The 18658-nt window shown below is 42.1% G+C and overlaps 1 protein-coding gene and 1 pseudogene across 2 annotated transcripts; one reads left to right on the forward strand and one right to left on the reverse strand.

Moving 5' to 3' along the window:
* Positions 1-428: 428 nt before the first annotated feature.
* LOC146662655 (uncharacterized) lies at positions 429-6891 on the forward strand (annotated as a pseudogene).
* Positions 6892-8176: 1285 nt separating this feature from the next.
* LOC146662656 (uncharacterized) lies at positions 8177-13389 on the reverse strand. 2 transcript variants are annotated; one of them, XM_085417454.1, is made up of 4 exons: positions 13077-13389; positions 11070-11175; positions 8966-10736; positions 8177-8612 (listed from the first exon to the last, which is right to left on the reverse strand). In XM_085417454.1, the coding sequence occupies exons 2-3, from the start codon at positions 11085-11087 to the stop codon at positions 8967-8969; spliced, it is 1788 nt and encodes a 595-aa protein (XP_085273580.1). In that variant the 5' UTR covers positions 11088-11175; positions 13077-13389; the 3' UTR covers positions 8177-8612; position 8966. The 2 variants fall into 2 exon arrangements, with proteins under 2 accessions (XP_085273580.1, XP_085273578.1); XM_085417452.1 differs by having other exon boundaries at positions 8177-8615; positions 13077-13388.
* Between the last annotated feature and the right edge of the window lie 5269 nt (positions 13390-18658).

Below are 18658 nucleotides of genomic sequence, written 5' to 3' on the forward strand. Positions count from 1 at the left end.
ACGCGGCAAAACTTTTCTCATAGGTGCCGTATCTATTTTCTTCTTCTGTTTTAGGAGCGCGATGATGCAACATCCGTGCTCTTACAATGAAACAGTGCCTCATTGTGGTGACAACTAAAATACTGTCTCTGTTAAACCACAGTAACCATAATGCTGTTAAACAATGTACAACATGAGTACACACAATGAATATCTTAACATCTGCTCACAGTTTATTGTGAACACGTTGAGAGAAGAGTGAGAGAGTGTTTGGAGAAAAACACCAACTAATCATTAGCTCAGCATGCTGGGAGAAGTTGGAGCAGAAAAGTCTTTTCATTGTCCCTGCAGCTGTTTTTCTGCCTGCACCAAACCTCTACAGCCTCGTTTCTATTTGAAGTGATAACAGGAAATGGATGAGAGCGATCTGCTGCAGTATCAGGGTCACAATAAACTTTATTGTCCAGCTGCTGTGGATGAACACATGAGAGGAAGTGAACTCCTACAAAGTCTCATTTTAATGAGTGTGGCTGCTGTAAAGTGATGCACAGGAAGATGTTAACAAAAACTAATGAAACAGAGATGAAAGTAAACAGTGTTCATATTTGAAAGCACAGAGAATAAAATATATTGTGGTGGTTAATGTGCAGCTCTTGGTGATTTGGGAGAATCATGTTTCTAATCATGTTGTGGATTGAATGTTGGGTTTTATTTATTTTGTTTACAGAAGTTTTTCCCACCTGTGATCGTTCAGATTGATTTGTTGGGTTGAGTTGAATCATGTAAAGGTTTAAAGCTGCACTTCCCCCCAAAAGAATAAAGTATAATATTGAAGAAATTAATAATGTCTTCCTGTGTCAAACACAGCTGCAGTCAAAGCAGGAAGGAAAGCTGGTTAAAACTGTTGAATGTGTAAGTTTAAAGGCCCCATCATTAAAGCACAGGTAGATCTGAGTATAATTACAATTCTTCTTTCTATGAAATGAATGTTCAGCATCGAGTGAATTCAGATGTTCTGTTCAGTTTTCTTTCTATAGTGAAAGTTCACAGCAACAATCGTCTTAAACTGCTTCATATTGTGATCCCCCTGTATGGTTTATGATGGAGACCCTGAGTCTGGTTCAGCTGCTTTTTTTGAGATCTGTATGTTAAAGACGCTTTTTGCATCTCTACTCTCCAGTATGGAGGGAGGCATAATGGGTCGTGGAGACACTAATGAAGTGGTGATCAGGTCCAGGCTATTTTGAATGGTGGAGGTGGTGGGTCTTAGGGGGCTGAAGATGTTGAAGCGGGTGGGGTCGGGGGGGAGATTATTTATCTCCTTGTGACAGAAGCCAGGTTGTCTCATTCGCTACAAAGAATCGAGTTTAAGGTTGAGTTTGTTCCACGACTGCATTTCACTCACTGCCTCTGTATCTTTGATACTGCAGGACCAGCGTGGAGCGAGAAGTCAGCGCTCTCAGGAGGCCGACAAATTTGTTGAAGATTGAAAGAGAGGAAAAAATATAGCTGTGACGAGTGTGGGAAAGATTTTACTGTGAAAGCTTTACTAAAAATGCGTCAGGTCATCCACACTCGAGAGAGACCATTCAGCTGTGATGACTGTGGAAAGTCTTATACGCAGATGTCAAAGTTAAAAAGACACCAACTCATCCACACTGGAGAGAGACCATTCAGCTGTGGCGACTGTGGAAAGTCTTTTACTCAGTCTGGAAGCTTAAAAACACACCAACTCATCCACACTGGAGAGAGACCATTCAGCTGTGGCGACTGTGGAAAGTCTTTTACTCAGTCTGGAAGCTTAAAAACACACCAACTCATCCACACTGGAGAGAGACCGTTCAAGTGTGATATTTGTGGAAGGTCTTTCTCCTCAGCTTCATACTTAAAAAAACACCAGGTCATCCACAGTGGAGTTAAAGCGTACAGCTGTGATCAGTGTGGCAGAGCTTTTACTCAGCGTAAGAGCTTACAGAGTCATCTAGTTACCCACTCTGGAATTAAAGCATACAGCTGTGACATTTGTGGAAAAACCTTCAGCCTGAAACGGAGCCGAAATACACACCTACGCATTCACACCAGACATGATGTGTACAGCTGTAGTCAGTGTGGTAAACTATGTTTAACAGGCGCACACTTACAACAACACGTTTACCCACTCTGAGGAGACACCTTATAAATGTGACCTGTGTGCGAAGACTTTCAGATCTCCACGTTACCTGAGACGACACCAAAAGATCCACACAAGAAAGAGACTCTCCAAGTGCAGTTACTGTGAGGTATGTATTTATATTTTTATCTTGTGATTGTAGCCTGACTGTTTGAAACAACTCTGCTCATCAAGTTGTGCTAGCAATTCTATTGCATTGAAAAGCACCTCTGAGTGATTATTCAGACTCTAATCACAGTTTTTAGTGATAGTGAGAATTATATTGCTGTTATTGTAGTATTAAATTAGTATTAATTTAAGGTTTTTACTCTTATCATTTTTGTAGCATATTAAACTGACCTGAGTGTTATAATGTAAACAGTAAAATGTAATTGGACGTCTGCAGAGATGCTCTTTATTTCAAGCGACGTTCAGGATGAAAATGTTGAAGGACTGACTTACACTGTGTTTGTGTCTTTGTTCAGAAGCAGAGCGACACAGATGGATCCAGTTCTCAACCCTGTCATCACTGTGGTGGTGGGAAAGTTTTTTGTGACCTTTGTGGAAAAACTTTCAGTCATCCAAACACCCTAAAACTACATCAACGTAGACACACTGGAGACAAAATGAACTACTGCAAAGAATGTGGGAGAGGCTTCCCCAAACCAAGTATCTTAAAAAAACATGAACGTATTCACAGTGGCGTTAAAACACATCTCTGTGATCAGTGTGGGTCATCCTACATATCTGCATTTGAGCTCAAAGTGCATAGACGAGTCCACACAGGAGAGAAACCATACAAGTGCAGACACTGTGACAAAAGCTTCTCACATACAGATAGTCATAACTGTCATGAACGTACACACATGGAAGGAAACTACAGCTGTGACCAGTGTGACAAGAGCTTCAGGATTCTCAGTTCATACTCCAAACACAAACGATCCCACGTTACTAATAAACTGTTTCACTGTTACCAATGTGCCAAAATATTCACCACATTGTCTTCTCTATGCAAACATCAGCGTGATCACTCCCATCTCTGTGAATCTGCAGAGACAGAAAGATCCTCTTCTGGTTTCAGGGTCAGACTCAAAGCCCTTGAGATCAGGCTCCACAGAGTTCAGATGGAATCTCCTGTAAAGATCTGATGAGGCAGCTATGAATGAAAATGTGCCTCTCGTTACATTTTAAGCTTTCTAAACTGTTCTACTGTAGTGTTGGTGTTGAGTGGTTAGCTTTGTTCCAGCAGTTGAATAAAAGAAAAATCTGTTTTGTTGGTTTTTTTTTTTTTTGTTCAGGCTGTTTGTGTTATGAAATCCTTCAACAGTTAAACCAAAATTTGAAATGTTAAATAAAGAAATAGTTTAATGACAAAGAGTTTGATCCATGATGTCATTTCCTGTATATCAAACCAAAAACTGATGTGACAAATGTTCTCAGTGACACAGATGGAGGTTTATCAGAGGAGACTTGGCTGTTCTGACACTGAACAGGGTTCCTGCAGCTTACTGAAAATTCTGACCTGAAATTTATGAAAAAATAAGATCTTTAAAATCTTTTGTATTTTAACAAAGTTGCTGTAGGTATCAAAAATTCTGATTTGTGTTTGAGAAATAAAAAGATTAATTTTGGAAAATGATCTTTTAAAGTTGTGGTTTGATTTGCACAGCTTATCAGAGTTTCCTTTGTTGGCACTGCCTCTCAGAAGTTGTTGGTCTATATTGATATGACAGCTGATTTTTCAGCTGGACGTCCATGATGTGAATCTTATTTCACCACATCCCAAAGGTGCTCTATTGGACTGAGTCTCAGGTAGGCTGTGGTCTGTAAATGATGTCAGTTGGTACTAAGGGACCCAAATTGTGCCAACCAAACATCTCCACGCTATTACACCAGCAGCAGGATGGATCCATGCTTTATGTTGTTTAAGACAAATTCTGCCCCTAAAATCTGAAAGTTGCAGAGATTGAAAAAAGTTGCCTGGACTGATGGGTCTCAATCTTTTCTTGTCCACTTTTGTTGATCTCGAATGTAAAAGAGCCCACCCATCACGTTAATCACACTCTAGAATGGAAAGAAGCCAGGGAACACACACCAATTAATTAAATTGCTGAAATGTCTTAAAGATATAAAGACCTGGGTGATGTCTAACTTTCTGCTGCTGATTGTAGTTTGCCCTTAAAATTCTAGAAATATGTTATCTAACCAGCTCTGGGTGGCTACCTTGGCCCAAACATCGCAAAATATCCTGACGCTGAAAATCTACTTCATGCATTTATTATTTCTAGACTAGACTTCTTCACAGCGACGCGATGAAGGCTGTCCCAATTTAAAGGCTGCTCGAAATGCAGCCCTCAAAATCAATCAATCAATCTATCTATCTATCTATCTATCTATCTATCTATCTATCTATCTCATAATGATCTGACAACACATATAATATTGACTATATTATATTTACATTACCACAGTGAGATGCTTTTAGTCTCAACAACATTAACTAATTGTTAGCACAGAAATGAAGCCCAACAATCATGTTTTACAGTCCCGTGGTCTCAGCCTCAGATACTCAACTAATCAGAGTGATGTCATGACTAAAACGAATGACTAACAAAACATTTTTCTCCTTCATTTCTGTCAAACAAAGCTGTATGTAACGTTTCTCGTGGTTAGTATCATGGTTGCTAGGCAACCTGAACAGCGCGACGAAGGCTAGACCGTCCCATTTCACAAGCCTCTCACTTCCGCACTTCTCGTTCTTATAGTACGCACCATATGTAGTACACGTAGTGCGCGTACTTCAAGCGAGCGGTCTCTTGATTGGGACACAGCCGTAGTTTTCCAGAGGCCTGGTAATGAGCTAATCATGTGATACAGGTGTGTTGACCCAGGGTGCGATCTAAAACCTGCAGGGACACTGGACTGAGATTGGGGACCCCTGCAGTAGATGCTATGCAGATGACAGTGAGCTTTGTCTATCCATAAAACCAGGTAACACACACCAATTAATTAAATTGCTGAAATGTTTTAAAGATATAAAGACCTGGGTGATGTCTAACTTTCTGCTGCTGATTGTACGTGGCCCTGGAATTCCTAGAAATATAATATCTAACCAGATACTTGCTCTGGATGGAATTACCGTGGCCTCCAGTATCACTGTCAGAATCTTGGAGTAATATTTGACCAGGACATTATACAAATATGTAGAGCTGCTTTATTTCATATGTGCAATATCTCTAAACATCTCAAAATATCCCGTCTCAGAGTGATGCTGTTCATTAATTTATTACTTCTAGACTGGACTACTGTAATTTGCTATTATCAAGATGTCCTAAAAACTTGCTTAGACGCCTTCAGTTAATCCAAAATGCTGCAGCAAGAGTACTGACAGGGCTTACTTCTTGTTCCTTGAGTATTTAAAAGTAGAATGGGAGGAAGAGCCTTGAGTTTTCAGGGCCCTCTACCACGGAACCAGCTTATTAGTTGGGATTGGTGAGGAAGACACTATCTCTAATTTTAAGATTAGGCTTGAAACATTCCCTTTTGATAAAACATACAGTTAGGGCTGGATCAGGTGGCTCCGAATTCTTCCTTATTTATGCTGCATTAGGTGTAGGCAGCAGGGGAATTTCCCATGATGTGTTGAGTATTTCTTCCTCAGTCACCTTTCTCACTCACTATGTGTTAATAGACCTCTCTGCATTGAATCATACTTGTTATTAATCTCTGGTTCCCTTCCACAGCATGTCTGTTGTCTTGTCTTCCTTCTCTCACCCCTGCCCGGTTGTGGCAGATGGTCGCCCCTCCCTGAGCCTGGTTCTTTGAGAGCTCTGCTTTCCTGTTAAAAGGGTGATTTTCCTGCCGTTTTCATAAGATTCCACTACACTGCATTTTCGCAGGAAATGCAACCTTTTCTAGTTTTTAACATTTAATTAACAATATATATTTTTGAATTTAAGCTAGAACAAGACTTGGCATTATTTAAAGGATATGCTTATGTCTGTGACGTTACCCCAAATAAATTGGACTCACGTCTTGAAAGTTGGTCTGCTAAAGGATTACCTACATTTGATAGTCTGATTAAAGTTGGGAATTTAATTAGTGTTGATACATTGAAACAAAAATACAATCTGGAAAGACAGGATTCATGCCGATACTTGCAAATAAGGCACTATATAAAGACGACAATTAGAGTGGCGACACTAATGTAGATTTGATAGCAACGCTCAAAAAGGCATATAGTGGCGAAGTCAACAAAAAACACATTTCCTCTTTGTATACATTTTTACAAATAAGATATTATGGGAGAAGGAGGGAGGAGTGTGCATAACACAGGATGAATGGACTCAAATATGGAAACAACAATGGAAATGCACTACCTCACAAAGATGGAGGGAATTTGGATGGAAAATTTTGATTAGGTTCTTTATCACCTCTTACCAAAAGACTCATTATGATGGGAATCCCCCGTATGCTGGAGAAAATATGGACACAGACGAGTACACCTCTGACATTTGCAGGCAGAATTTTAAATCTTGTGTGAAATGGGGTCAATGCAGTTCTTAAGCATGCATACAAATGTTCATTAGTCAGCTGTGAGCGAGTTTTCCCCATTCATCTTTAAATTCCATATTTTCACTTCAGGAAGCACACAGCCCCACCCCACTGACGACTTGCTGTTGGCCAACACCCTCAACAACTTTTACTGTCGGTTTGATGATCCATCAAGCAGCTTTCACACCTCAATAGAGACTTCCCCAACAATAGAGACACTTTGGTCCATCATCCCCCCACCTTCCCCGCTCCCCCCACAACAGAGCCATCTACACTATCAAAGACTTCACCCACAGGAGCCCCCTCCTCACTTCACACCTATGAGGATTTCAAACCACCTTCTCCCACTACAGCCCTTCATATTCATGAAGCAGATGTGAGGACGCAGTTTAACCCCTCTAGACCTACTAAAGAACCAATTCAATTCAATTTTTATCTATATAGCGCCAAATCACAACAAAAGTTGCCTCAAGGCACTTAATATTGTACAGTAGATACAGAGAAAAGCCCAACAATCATATGACCCCCCATGAGCAAGCACTTTGGCGACAGTGGGAAGGAAAAACTCCCTTTTAACAGGAAGAACCCTCCGGCAGAACCAGGCTCAGGGAGGGGCGGGGCCATCTGCTGCGACCGGTTGGGGTGAGAGAAGGAAAACAGGATAAAGACAAACCAGACTGTACTGCCATGTTTGTTGTTTACAATTGTGTTTTGTTTAGTTACTCCTCGTGTGTCATAGTGGTCTGATCAGACTTTATATATACCCTTCTGTGTCAGTTCATGTTTAGGTCAGTTATATTTCTTTGTGCAGTCATTTGGTTTGTTAAGTTTGCAGTTCTTTGCCTGAGTTCAGTTTTGTTTCTTTGACCTTTTTTATGAGCTCAACATTAATTACTTTGGTAAATATAATTTTTGGGTTAAATGAATAAAAACCCTGTTTTTCTAATAATTCCTGTGACTCCTGCTTTTTCCAACTCGGCCGATCACACAGCCCTAAATATTTCTTTAATGTCCTGGTCAAATATTACTCCAAGGTGTTACTGGAGGCCAAGGTAATGCAATCCAGAGCAAGTATCTGGTTAGATACCACATTTCTAGGTATTTTAGGGCCACGTATAATCAGCGGCAGAAAGCTAGTTGTCACCCAGGTCTTTATATCAAGCTCTGCTGTGTTCAAGCTATTAATTACTGCGCGCAGGAGAACCACAACACACATCAAACATTAAGGTTCAGTTATGCCAGCTTTAACTTTGGGATGCCTCAGCTTCTCCTTTATCCCCCCCACACACAACTCTCTGCATCAGGAAGGTCCTGGCACTGGTCATCCTGGGAGTTTTGTCCTTCTACGCCCTAACAGTTAGCAGATAACATAGTGAAGCAGCGCCAAGCAGTTTTCACAAGGTCATGCTGACACATAATTTGACTATGACTTTAAACATTGGTAACTTCAGGTGTTGCTCTGATATACAGGAAATGACATCACGGCTCAAACTCTTTGTCAGTAAACCATTTCTTTATTTAACATGTAAAATTTTGGTTTAACTGTTGCAGGATCTCATATCACAAACAAGCTGAAAAAAAAACTGCAGAAAACATGGATCGATGCATTCATTAAAAACATGATAACAGGAAACAGATTTTTGATTCAACTGCTGGAACAAAGCTAACCACTCAACATGAACACTACAGTAGAACAGTTTAGAAAGCTTAAAATGTAACGAGGCACATTTTCATTCATATTGTTTGAAGTCCGTTGAAGTGGTGAAGCTTCTCCCACATTCTTTACAGTAGTTCAGTTTGTCTCCAGTGTGTCTACGTTGATGTATTTTTAGGGTCTTTTGATGACTGAAAGTTTTTCCGCAAAGGTCGCAAAAAAGTCTTTCCCACAGCGATGATAGGGTTGAGAACTGGATCCATCTGTGTCGCTCTGCTTCTAAACAAAGACACAAACACAGTGTAAGTCAGTCCTTCAACATTTTCACCCTGAACGTTGCCTGAAATAAAGAGCATCTCTGCCAAAGTCCAATTACATTTTACTGTTTACATTATCACACTCGGCTCAATTTAAATTGCTATAAAAACGATAAGAGTAAAACCATTAAATTAATACTAGTTTAATGCTACAATAACAATAATACAATTCTCAAACACTATCACTAAAAACCTGTGATTAGAGTCTGAATAATCACTCAGAGGTGTTTTTCCATGCAGTAAAATTGCTAACATGCTAATACAAGTTGTTTCAAACAGTTGGGTTGACAAGATAAAAATATAGATACATACCTCACAGTAACTGCACTTGTAGAGTCTTTCTTGTGTGGATCTTTTGGTGTGCTTTCAGGTCATATGGAGATTTAAAAGTCTTGTCACACAAGTCACATTTATAAGGTCTCTCCTCAGAGTGGGTAAACATGTGGCATTGTAACTGTGTGCCTGTTAAACATAGTTTACCACACTGATGACAGCTGTACACATCATGTCTGGTGTGAATGCGTAGGTGTGTATTTCGGTGCTGTTTCAGGCTGAAGGTTTTTCCACAAACGTCACAGCTGTATGCTTTAATCCCAGAGTGGGTAACTAGATGACTCTGTAAGCTGCTACTCTGAGTAAAAGCTCTGCCACACTGATCACAGCTGTACGCTTTAACTCCACTGTGGATGAGTTGATGTGATTTTAAGCTTCTAGGCTGAGTAAACGACTTTCCACAGTCTCCACAGCTGAACGGTCTCTCTCCAGTGTGGATGAGTTTGTGTGTTTTTAAGTGTCCAGACTGAGTAAACGACTTTCCACAGTCATCACAGCTGAACGGTCTCTCTCCAGTGTGGATGAGTTGGTGTTTTTTAAAGGTTCCAGACTCGGTAAAAGACTTTCCACAGTCTCCACAGCTGAACGGTCTCTCTCCAGTGTGGATGAGTTGGTGTTTTTTAAAGGTTCCAGACTCTGTAAAAGACTTTCCACAGTCTCCACAGCTGAACGGTCTCTCTCCAGTGTGGATGAGTTGGTGGTTTTTAAAGGTTCCAGACTCGGTAAAAGACTTTCCACAGTCTCCACAGCTGAACGGTCTCTCTCCAGTGTGGATGAGTTGGTGTCTTTTTAAGGTTCCAGACTGGGTAAAAGACTTTCCACAGTCTCCACAGCTGAATGGTCTCTCTCCAGTGTGGATGAGTTGGTGGTTTTTTAAGCTTCCAGACTGGGTAAAAGACTTTCCGCACTCATCACAGCTGAACGGTCTCTCTCCAGTGTGGATGAGTTGGTGTTTTTTAAAGGTTCCAGACTCGGTAAAAGACTTTCCACAGTCTCCACAGCTGAACGGTCTCTCTCCAGTGTGGATGAGTTGGTGGTTTTTAAAGGTTCCAGACTCGGTAAAAGACTTTCCACAGTCTCCACAGCTGAACGGTCTCTCTCCAGTGTGGATGAGTTGGTGTCTTTTTAAGGTTCCAGACTGGGTAAAAGACTTTCCACAGTCTCCACAGCTGAATGGTCTCTCTCCAGTGTGGATGAGTTGGTGGTTTTTTAAGCTTCCAGACTGGGTAAAAGACTTCCCGCACTCATCACAGCTGAACGGTCTCTCTCCAGTGTGGATGAGTTGGTGTTTTTTAAAGGTTCCAGACTCGGTAAAAGACTTTCCACAGTCTCCACAGCTGAACGGTCTCTCTCCAGTGTGGATGAGTTGGTGGTTTTTTAAGGTTCCAGACTGGGTAAAAGACTTTCCGCACTCATCACAGGTGAACGGTCTCTCTCCAGTGTGGATGAGTTGGTGTCTTTTAAAGGTTCCAGACTCGGTAAAAGACTTTCCACAGTCTCCACAGCTGAACGGTCTCTCTCCAGTGTGGATGAGTTGATGTCTTTTTAAGCTTCGAGACCCAGTAAACGACTTTCCACAGTCTCCACAGCTGAACGGTCTCTCTCCAGTGTGGATGACCTGATGCATTTTTAGGGAAGCTTTAATGGTAAAATCCTTCCCACACTCGTCACAACTGTATTTTCTCTCTCCCTTTCTTCTGTGAGGTTTGTCGGCCTCCTGAGAGCGCTGACTTCTTGGTCCACGTTGGTCCTGCAGTGACAGAGAAACAAACAGAGGCAGTGAGTGAAATGCAGTCGTGGAACAAACTGAACTCCCTCCATTAACCCTTTATGGGTGGTCCGAGTGTGCTATAGAGATTATCTATAGCACATTTGGACACACACACACACACACACACACACACACACACACACACACACACACACACACACACACACACACACACACACACACACACACACACACACACACACACACACACACACACACACACACACACACACACACACACCTCTGACATGGCTTTAAACTACATTAATTGACGTGACTGATTATTTGGTGAAACTGTGATATTTTCCTCACCTCCTGTGTTGAGCTCATTGTTTCCTCTGTAGTGACTCAGCTGAGTCCAGATGGCTGAAAATGTTCCTCTGCTGCTCCGTCAGACTCTTCTCCTCCTACTGATCAGCTGGGACACAAAACAGATCTTTGTTAGGCTCCACACTGCACTGAAGAGTCAAAGTGTCTCATATGTTCATCTGACAACACAAAGTACAAATTTCACTCTGATTGCTTGTAGAAATCTTGTGAGACGTGTTGTGCTGCAAAGTGAGGAAACTCTCTCACTCACTTATACTTCAGGAGGAACTTTGTGACATTGGCTCTAATATTCTAAGCAGCCCTTTACTATGACAGGGCCAGAAAGTCCTATTTGAAGGTTTGGGAGAAGGACCATGTTAAAGGTGGATTGGGGTTTATACACTTTGTTATGATACAGGTAAGGCTGTAAGAGCCTGAGAAGGTGTCCTGAATGAACCTCTAAAACCAGTTTTCAGCTAACGACTCTGCTTCAGTCTGGAAAACAGCAACTACAAGTTTAAAGACTCCATCAACAATTCACACCCAGCAACAGCCTGAACAGCTCCTCCTGTGGTTTCCACAAACAGGGACAGACCTGTTACTCCCCCACCCCACACTTTCAACTCCTTCAGGCCCCCAGCTCCACCTACATAATGACTGAAACTAGCACCACTGAAGGAACAATGGGCTGGGAGGTCAGTTCCTTGACCATTAATATGCAAATTCTCATGACCATGTGATTGCAGCCATTCCCCAAACTCTTCGTGAAAGGTACTCATGACCATTGATCAATGAGCTTCTATCAGTGAAAAGACTTTTCTACTCCAACTTTCTGCCAGCAAATGCTCAACTTCTCCCAGCGTGCTGAGCCAATGATTAGTTGGTGTTTTTCTTTTGCTAATTAAAAAAAAGAAAACCACTTCCTGTCATGTGTTCATCCAGAGCAGCTGGACAATAAAGTTTATTGTGATCCTGATACTGCAGCAGATCGCTCTCCAAGTTCCAAGTTCCAAGTTCAACTTTATTGTCACTTCAACCATATACAGTTTAAAAATACACAGTGAGGCGAAACAACGTTCCTCCAGGAACCAAGGTGCTACAAGACAAGTTAGTGCAAAAAAAAATAATAATATATAATATATCTAGTAATAATATTGTGCAAAAGAGCATTTACAGGTTGGTGTGTGCGATGGTTTGGTGGTGTAGGTCAGTGTGTTTGCGCTTTGTGTTGGTTAGTCAGTCCAGTCTCAATGTTTTGACACAGCAGTCTCTAATCTCACGCTGTGTGGCCTGCTGGAGTCGGATGTAATCCAGTTTGTTATCCAGGGAGCAGACGTTGGATAAGATGATGGACGGTAGAGCCGGCCGGCTAGGGTTTGTTTTTAGCCTAGCACAGACTCCCGCCCGCTTGCCGCGCTTCCGCTTCCTCGCGCAACGCTTCCGATGTCTCCACCTCCGTCCGCCGGCATCAGGCAACGCCGAGGCTTCGAGGCCTGGTTCGCGGAGCAAGCCGAGTTCACGCAGCGTTTCCCGCAGCCCCTCCTGGATGTCGTCAACTAGGTTATTTAGGTTGAAAAGTGTCTGGCTGTTGTATGCACGAACACCGACACCAGTTGCGACGTTATCCATACATAGTGCAAAATAAGCACGCTACACACAAAAACGTAAACAATAAACAATGCAGCACCAGTTTTGGCTCCGGAGTGGCCGCTGCGTGCTACTGCCGCGCCGCCATTTCCTGTTATCGCTTCAAATAGAAATGAGGCTGTAGAGGTTTGGTGCAGGCAGAAAAACAGCTGCAGGGACAATGAAAAGACTTTTCTGCTCCAACTTCTCCCAGCATGCTGAGCTAATGATTAGCTGGTGTTTTTCTCCAAACACTCTCTCGCTCTTCTCTCAACGTGTTCACAATAAACTGTGAACAGACACCGAGGAGAGCAGCAGAAGACCTCATTCAGGAGCTAAACTCAACATGAACTGAACTCACAGTAAAGTTAGCTCGGTGCTTACCTTTAGATGAGCCCACAAACCGAGAGAAACTCCGTGATGAAGCTGCAACTCTTTCCAAACACAGGAAACAGATCAGGGAGCAGAGACCCACGTGGTTCACGCTGATCTCGGCTACGATCCAGGAGACAAGGGTGGGCAGATCGATGCAGATATCGATCCAAACGGTGGTAGTGGTTTATGATCGATGCTTTAGTTCGTCCCTCTCCTCTAAATTTAGAACTTTACTCCCTTTGGATGAAAAAGCAGCTCTGTCTGTGAAAACACCGCTTCTTATGCGGCAGACTCACTTTGCTCCGCCCCCTTCTTTTTGCCCTGCTGGGATTTGTTACTGTGCGGTCACGTGACTCAGATGCGCTCGGAAGACGCATTTGGGGTGCAGAGAGAGAGAGGAGCACCATGTGGAGATATTTTACGGTTGTAAATGAAAATGCAGGAGAACAGATGGAAGGCATGTCAGCACCTAAAGCCACAGGAGACCACAACAAGATGTAGAGTTCAGCTTAGTTTTTTCACATCTCAGTTAAATGCTTTGACTGAATTCTCACTGCACAGTCTGTCAAGTAAAATATTCACAGTCTTGGAGTAATATTCGACTCTTCTTTGGGCCTTGACTCTCATGTAAAATATTTTTCTCGTTCCTGTTTCTATCATTTAAGAAACATCTCTAAACTGCGACATGTGGTTTCCTCAGCTGAACTGGAAAAACTCATTCATGCATTTGTGTCATCACACTTAGATTACTGTAATTCCCTGTTTACTAGCTTGGATAAATCATCTCTCTGTCGCCTCCAGGCAATACAAAATGAAGCAGCCAGACAACTAACTCGCTCTACCAAGCGTGTTCACATCACTCCCATCTTATATTCTTTACATTGGCTCCCAATACAGTTTAGAATTTGCTTTAAAATTCTTGTTTTAACATACAGAGCACTAAATGGCCAGGCCCCAGATTATTTATCCAAGCTTCTTATAAAATACACTGCTGCTTGTCATCTCCGCTCACAGACTCAGAGTCTGTTAGTTGTTCCCCGTACACAACTGAAGACAAAAGGGGACAGCCTTTCAGTCAGTTGCACCAAGCCTGTAGAACAGTTTACCACATCAATTACGTTTGCTTGACTCTGTGGATTCTTTTAAAAAACAGTTAAAATCTTTTCTGTTCAAACAAGCCTTTTGTTGATCTACATATTTTATTTTATTTTTTTACATTATTTACATTTGATCTTTTACATTGTATATAATGTCTATTGTTTTTATTGTTTATTTTAATATTTGTGTACAGAGGGGAAAAAAAGTTACCGGGCCACCGAGGAAATGCCCGATGGCCATTCCAGCATTGGTTGTGCCAACACTTAACCCTTCACGTGCAAACTGTGGCACGCGTGCCTAGGGTTGCTGACCCCTGATGTAGATGCTAAAAATGACAGCCTCAACATGATCAAACTATCTCTAATAATCAGCTATGTACCACAGGCCTTCAAGGTGGCTGTAGTTAAACCTTTACTCAAAAAGCCATCTGTAGATCCAGCAGTCTTAGCTAATTATAGGCCAATCTCCAACCTTCCTTTCATATCAAAAATCTTTGAAAGAGTAGTTGTCAAACAGCTAACAGATCATCTGCAGAGGAATGGCTTATTTTAAGAGTTTCAGTCAGGTTTCAACAGCTTTAGTGAAGGCTACAAATGATCTTCTTATGGCCTCTGACAGTGGACTCATCTCTGTGCTTGTCCTGCTAGACCTCAGTGCAGCATTCGATACTATTGACCATAATATCCTATTAGAGCGATTAGAACATGCTGTAGGTATTACAGGTACTGCACTGCAGTGGTTTGTATCATATCTATCTAATAGACTCCAGTTTGTGCATGTAAATGGAGAGTCCTCTTCACACACTGAGGTCAATTATGGAGTTCCACAGGGTTCAGTGCTAGGACCAATTCTGTTTACATTATACATGCTTCCCTTAGGCAGTATCATTAGAAGACATAGCATACATTTTCACTGCTATGCAGATGACACCCAGCTCTATCTGTCCATGAAGCCAGATAACACACACCAATTAGTTAAACTGCAGGAATGTCTTAAAGACATAAAGACCTGGATGGCCGCTAACTTTCTGCTTCTTAATTCAGATCAAACTGAGGTTATTGTACTCGGCCCTGAAAATCTTAGAAATATGGTATCTAACCAGATTCTTACTCTGGATGGCATTACCTTGGCCTCCAGTAACGCTGTGAGGAACCTTGGAGTCATTTTTGACCAGGATATGTCCTTCAACACACTTATTAAACAAATATGTAAGACTGCTTTCTTCCATTTGCGCAACATCTCTAAAGTTAGAAATATCCTGTCTCAGAGTGACGCTGAAAAACTAGTTCATGCATTTATTACTTCCAGGCTGGACGACTGTAATTCATTATTATCAGGATGTCCAAAAAACTCGCTGAAAAGCCTTCAGCTAATCCAAAACGCTGTAGCAAGAGTCCTGACAGGGACTAGAAAGAGAGAGCAGATTTCTTCTGTATTGTCTTCCCTTCATTAGCTTCCTGTTAAATCCAGAATTGAATTCAAAATCCTGCTCCTCACATACAAGGTCTCAAATAATCAGGCCCCATCTTATCTTAATGACCTTGTAGTACCATATCACCCTATTAGAGCACTTCGCTCTCGCTCTGCAGGCCTACTTGTTGTTCCTAGAGTATTTAAAAGTAGAATGGGAGGCAGAGCCTTCAGTTTTCAGGCCCCTCTTCTGTGGAACCAGCTTCCAGTTTGGATTCGGGAGACAGACACTATCTCTACTTTTAAGATTAGGCTTAAAACTTTCCTTTTTGCTAAAGCATATGGTTAGGGCTGGACCAGGTGACCCTGAATCCTCCCTTAGTTATGCTGCAATAGACGTAGGCAGCCGGGGGTTTCCCATGATGCATTGAGTATTTCTTCCTCAGTCATCTTTCTCACTCACTATGTATTAACAGACCTCTTTGCATTGAATCATATCTGTTATTAACCTCTGTCTCTCTTCCACAGCATGTCTTTATCCTGTCTTCCTTCTCTCACCCCAACCGGTCACAGCAGATGGCCCCGCCCCTCCCTGAGCCTGGTTCTGCCGGAAGTTTCTTCCTGTTAAAAGGGAGTTTTTCCTTCCCGCTGTTGCCAAAGTGCTGCTCATAGGGGGTCATATGATTGTTGAAGCACCTTGAGGCGACCTTTGTTGTGATTTGGCGCTATATAAATAAAATTGAATTGAACTGAACTATATGCCTTTTTGAGCATTGCTATCTGTCAGGGAATTTCTTTTTTTTTTTTTCCTGTCCCATTTGGTTCTTTAGTCGTCAGAATTGTTGTCTGAAGACCTACAAGGATACCCAATGGATTTATTTTGCCAAATGGGTCATCATGGCATTGCCCTATTGGTCCATTTGATCGACTTTTGTTTTTATTATTTATTTTATTTTATTTTCAGTTGTTACAGACGGGACAGACATGAGTGAGGGATAGGAAAGGGAGAAAGAAAGAGGAAGGAAAAGAAAAATAGAAGGGGAGAGGGACAGTGAGAAAGGGGAAAAAAATCTCCTGGATCACCTGCTGAGAGAAAAAGAATAGAAAACAAGCAAAAAAACCCAAAGCAACATACTAAACACAACACATTATTCTAGCATCGCATTAATCTAGCTAAGTGTAAACAGCAGTAAACACTAAATATTGAATGTTGTTGTGCAGCACGCAGGACAGACAGCGCACAATGTGCTTTGACGTAGCAGCCAAGAAAGGTGTGATTTAAGTCTATGAACAGTGAACACCCATGTGCACACCTGTGTGGATCAGCGCACTTATATTCAAATGGTTTCCCCATGTAATGGTCTGCAAGAGGATGTAGAGAGCCATAGCCCTGTCCCCCAGGGCATGAAGTAGGCATGGAGGAGATCCAGGCCCCAGACATCCAGAGGCCCCAGAGTGCAAGAGCCCAAGGAGGACCACTGGAGGGCATCCGTGCCACCCTCATGGGAAGGGCTGAGGATCCCCAGACGAGGGGTCACCCAGTAGCCATCGAGCAGAAGCTAGAGGGGGCTGCACCGGCGTGCCCGCCGGCTCTGCCGGCAGCCAGCTGTGCCAGAGTGAACCGAGCCGCAGGCCCAGAGGCCGGAGGCCCGAGGGCCCCCCCGCACCCCGGAGGAAGCCTGACCGAGCAACAGGCGCCAGGCCCCGGGGTCATATGATTGTTGAAGCACCTTGAGGCGACTTTTGTTGTGATTTGGCGCTATATAAATAAAATTGAATTGAATTGAACTATATGCCTTTTTGAGCATTGCTATCTGTCAGGGAATTTCTAAGAATCTCCCAACAGTTCTTCAGCTGAGACACCTGAGTTAGAAAACACAAACACTGCAGTTGTCTTTACTCCCGAGGGCAGCCAGAGCGCTCGTACTCGCAGAGAGACGCTCACGGATTCGTGCTCTGTCACTGTCTGCGTTCTTTATTTATACAAGCTGGTTACACGTGTGTACAAAGATAACAAAGTTATTCCAAGAACTCAGAGCTGAGGTTCCCCTTTTCTGCATCTGTATGTTCTCAGAACAGAGGAAGCTGTTAGTTGCTAAATAAGTTTATCACCACTGTAGCTGCCTCCACCAGTGTGTGAATGTGAGAGTGAATGAATAGTGGCATTGTAAAGCGCTTTGGGTGCCTTGAAAAGCGCTATATAAATCCAATCCATTATTATTATTATTATTATTATTATTATTATTATTATTAAAAGTTGTTATATGAAAAGTCACGTAGACATGAGGTTTGCTTAACTATCCTTACAAGGGCACATTTCATAAAACTGATCACATTATGTATAATTGACTCTTAACACTATCAAATCTACATTAGTGTCCGACACCACTGTAATTGTCATCTTTATATAGTGTCTTATTTGTAAGTATCAATAGAAATCCTGCGATCTTTTCCAGATCGTATTTTTTTTTCAATGTATCAACACTAATTAAATTCCCATCTTTAATCAGACTATCAAATGTATGTAATCCTTCAGCAGACCAGCTTTTAAGACTTGAGTCCAATTTATTTGGGGTAAATCTCCCTTTTGACAAGAAAGCAGAACTCTTGCAGAACCAGGCTCAGGAAGGGGAGGCCATGTGCCACAACCGGGTAGAATGAGAGAAGGAAGACAGGATAACAGACATGCTGTGGAAAAGAACAAGAGATTAATAACAAGTATGATTCAATGCAGAGAGGTCTATTAACACATAGTGAGTGAGAAAGATGACTGAGGAAGAAATACTCAATACATCATGGGAAACCCTGGCAGCCTAAACCTATTGCAGCATAAATAAGGGAGGGTTCAGAGTCACCTGAACCAGCTCTAACTATATGACTTAGTAAAAGGGAAAGCTTTACTTTTGTTGTGATTTGGCGCTATATAGATAAAAATTGAATTGACTTGAATCGGTTCTTTAGTAGGTCTAGAGGGGCATGCGTCCTCACATCTGCTTCATGAATATGAAGGGCTGTAGTGGGAGAAGGTGGTTTGAAATCCTCAAGGTTGTGAAGTGAGGAGGGGGCTCCTGTGGGTGAAGTCT

Source organism: Rhamphochromis longiceps, linkage group LG9, assembly GCF_057381845.1.
Source record: "Rhamphochromis longiceps isolate RC_006_pf linkage group LG9, R_longiceps_female_GT1.1, whole genome shotgun sequence".
Lineage (NCBI taxonomy): Eukaryota > Metazoa > Chordata > Actinopteri > Cichliformes > Cichlidae > Rhamphochromis > Rhamphochromis longiceps.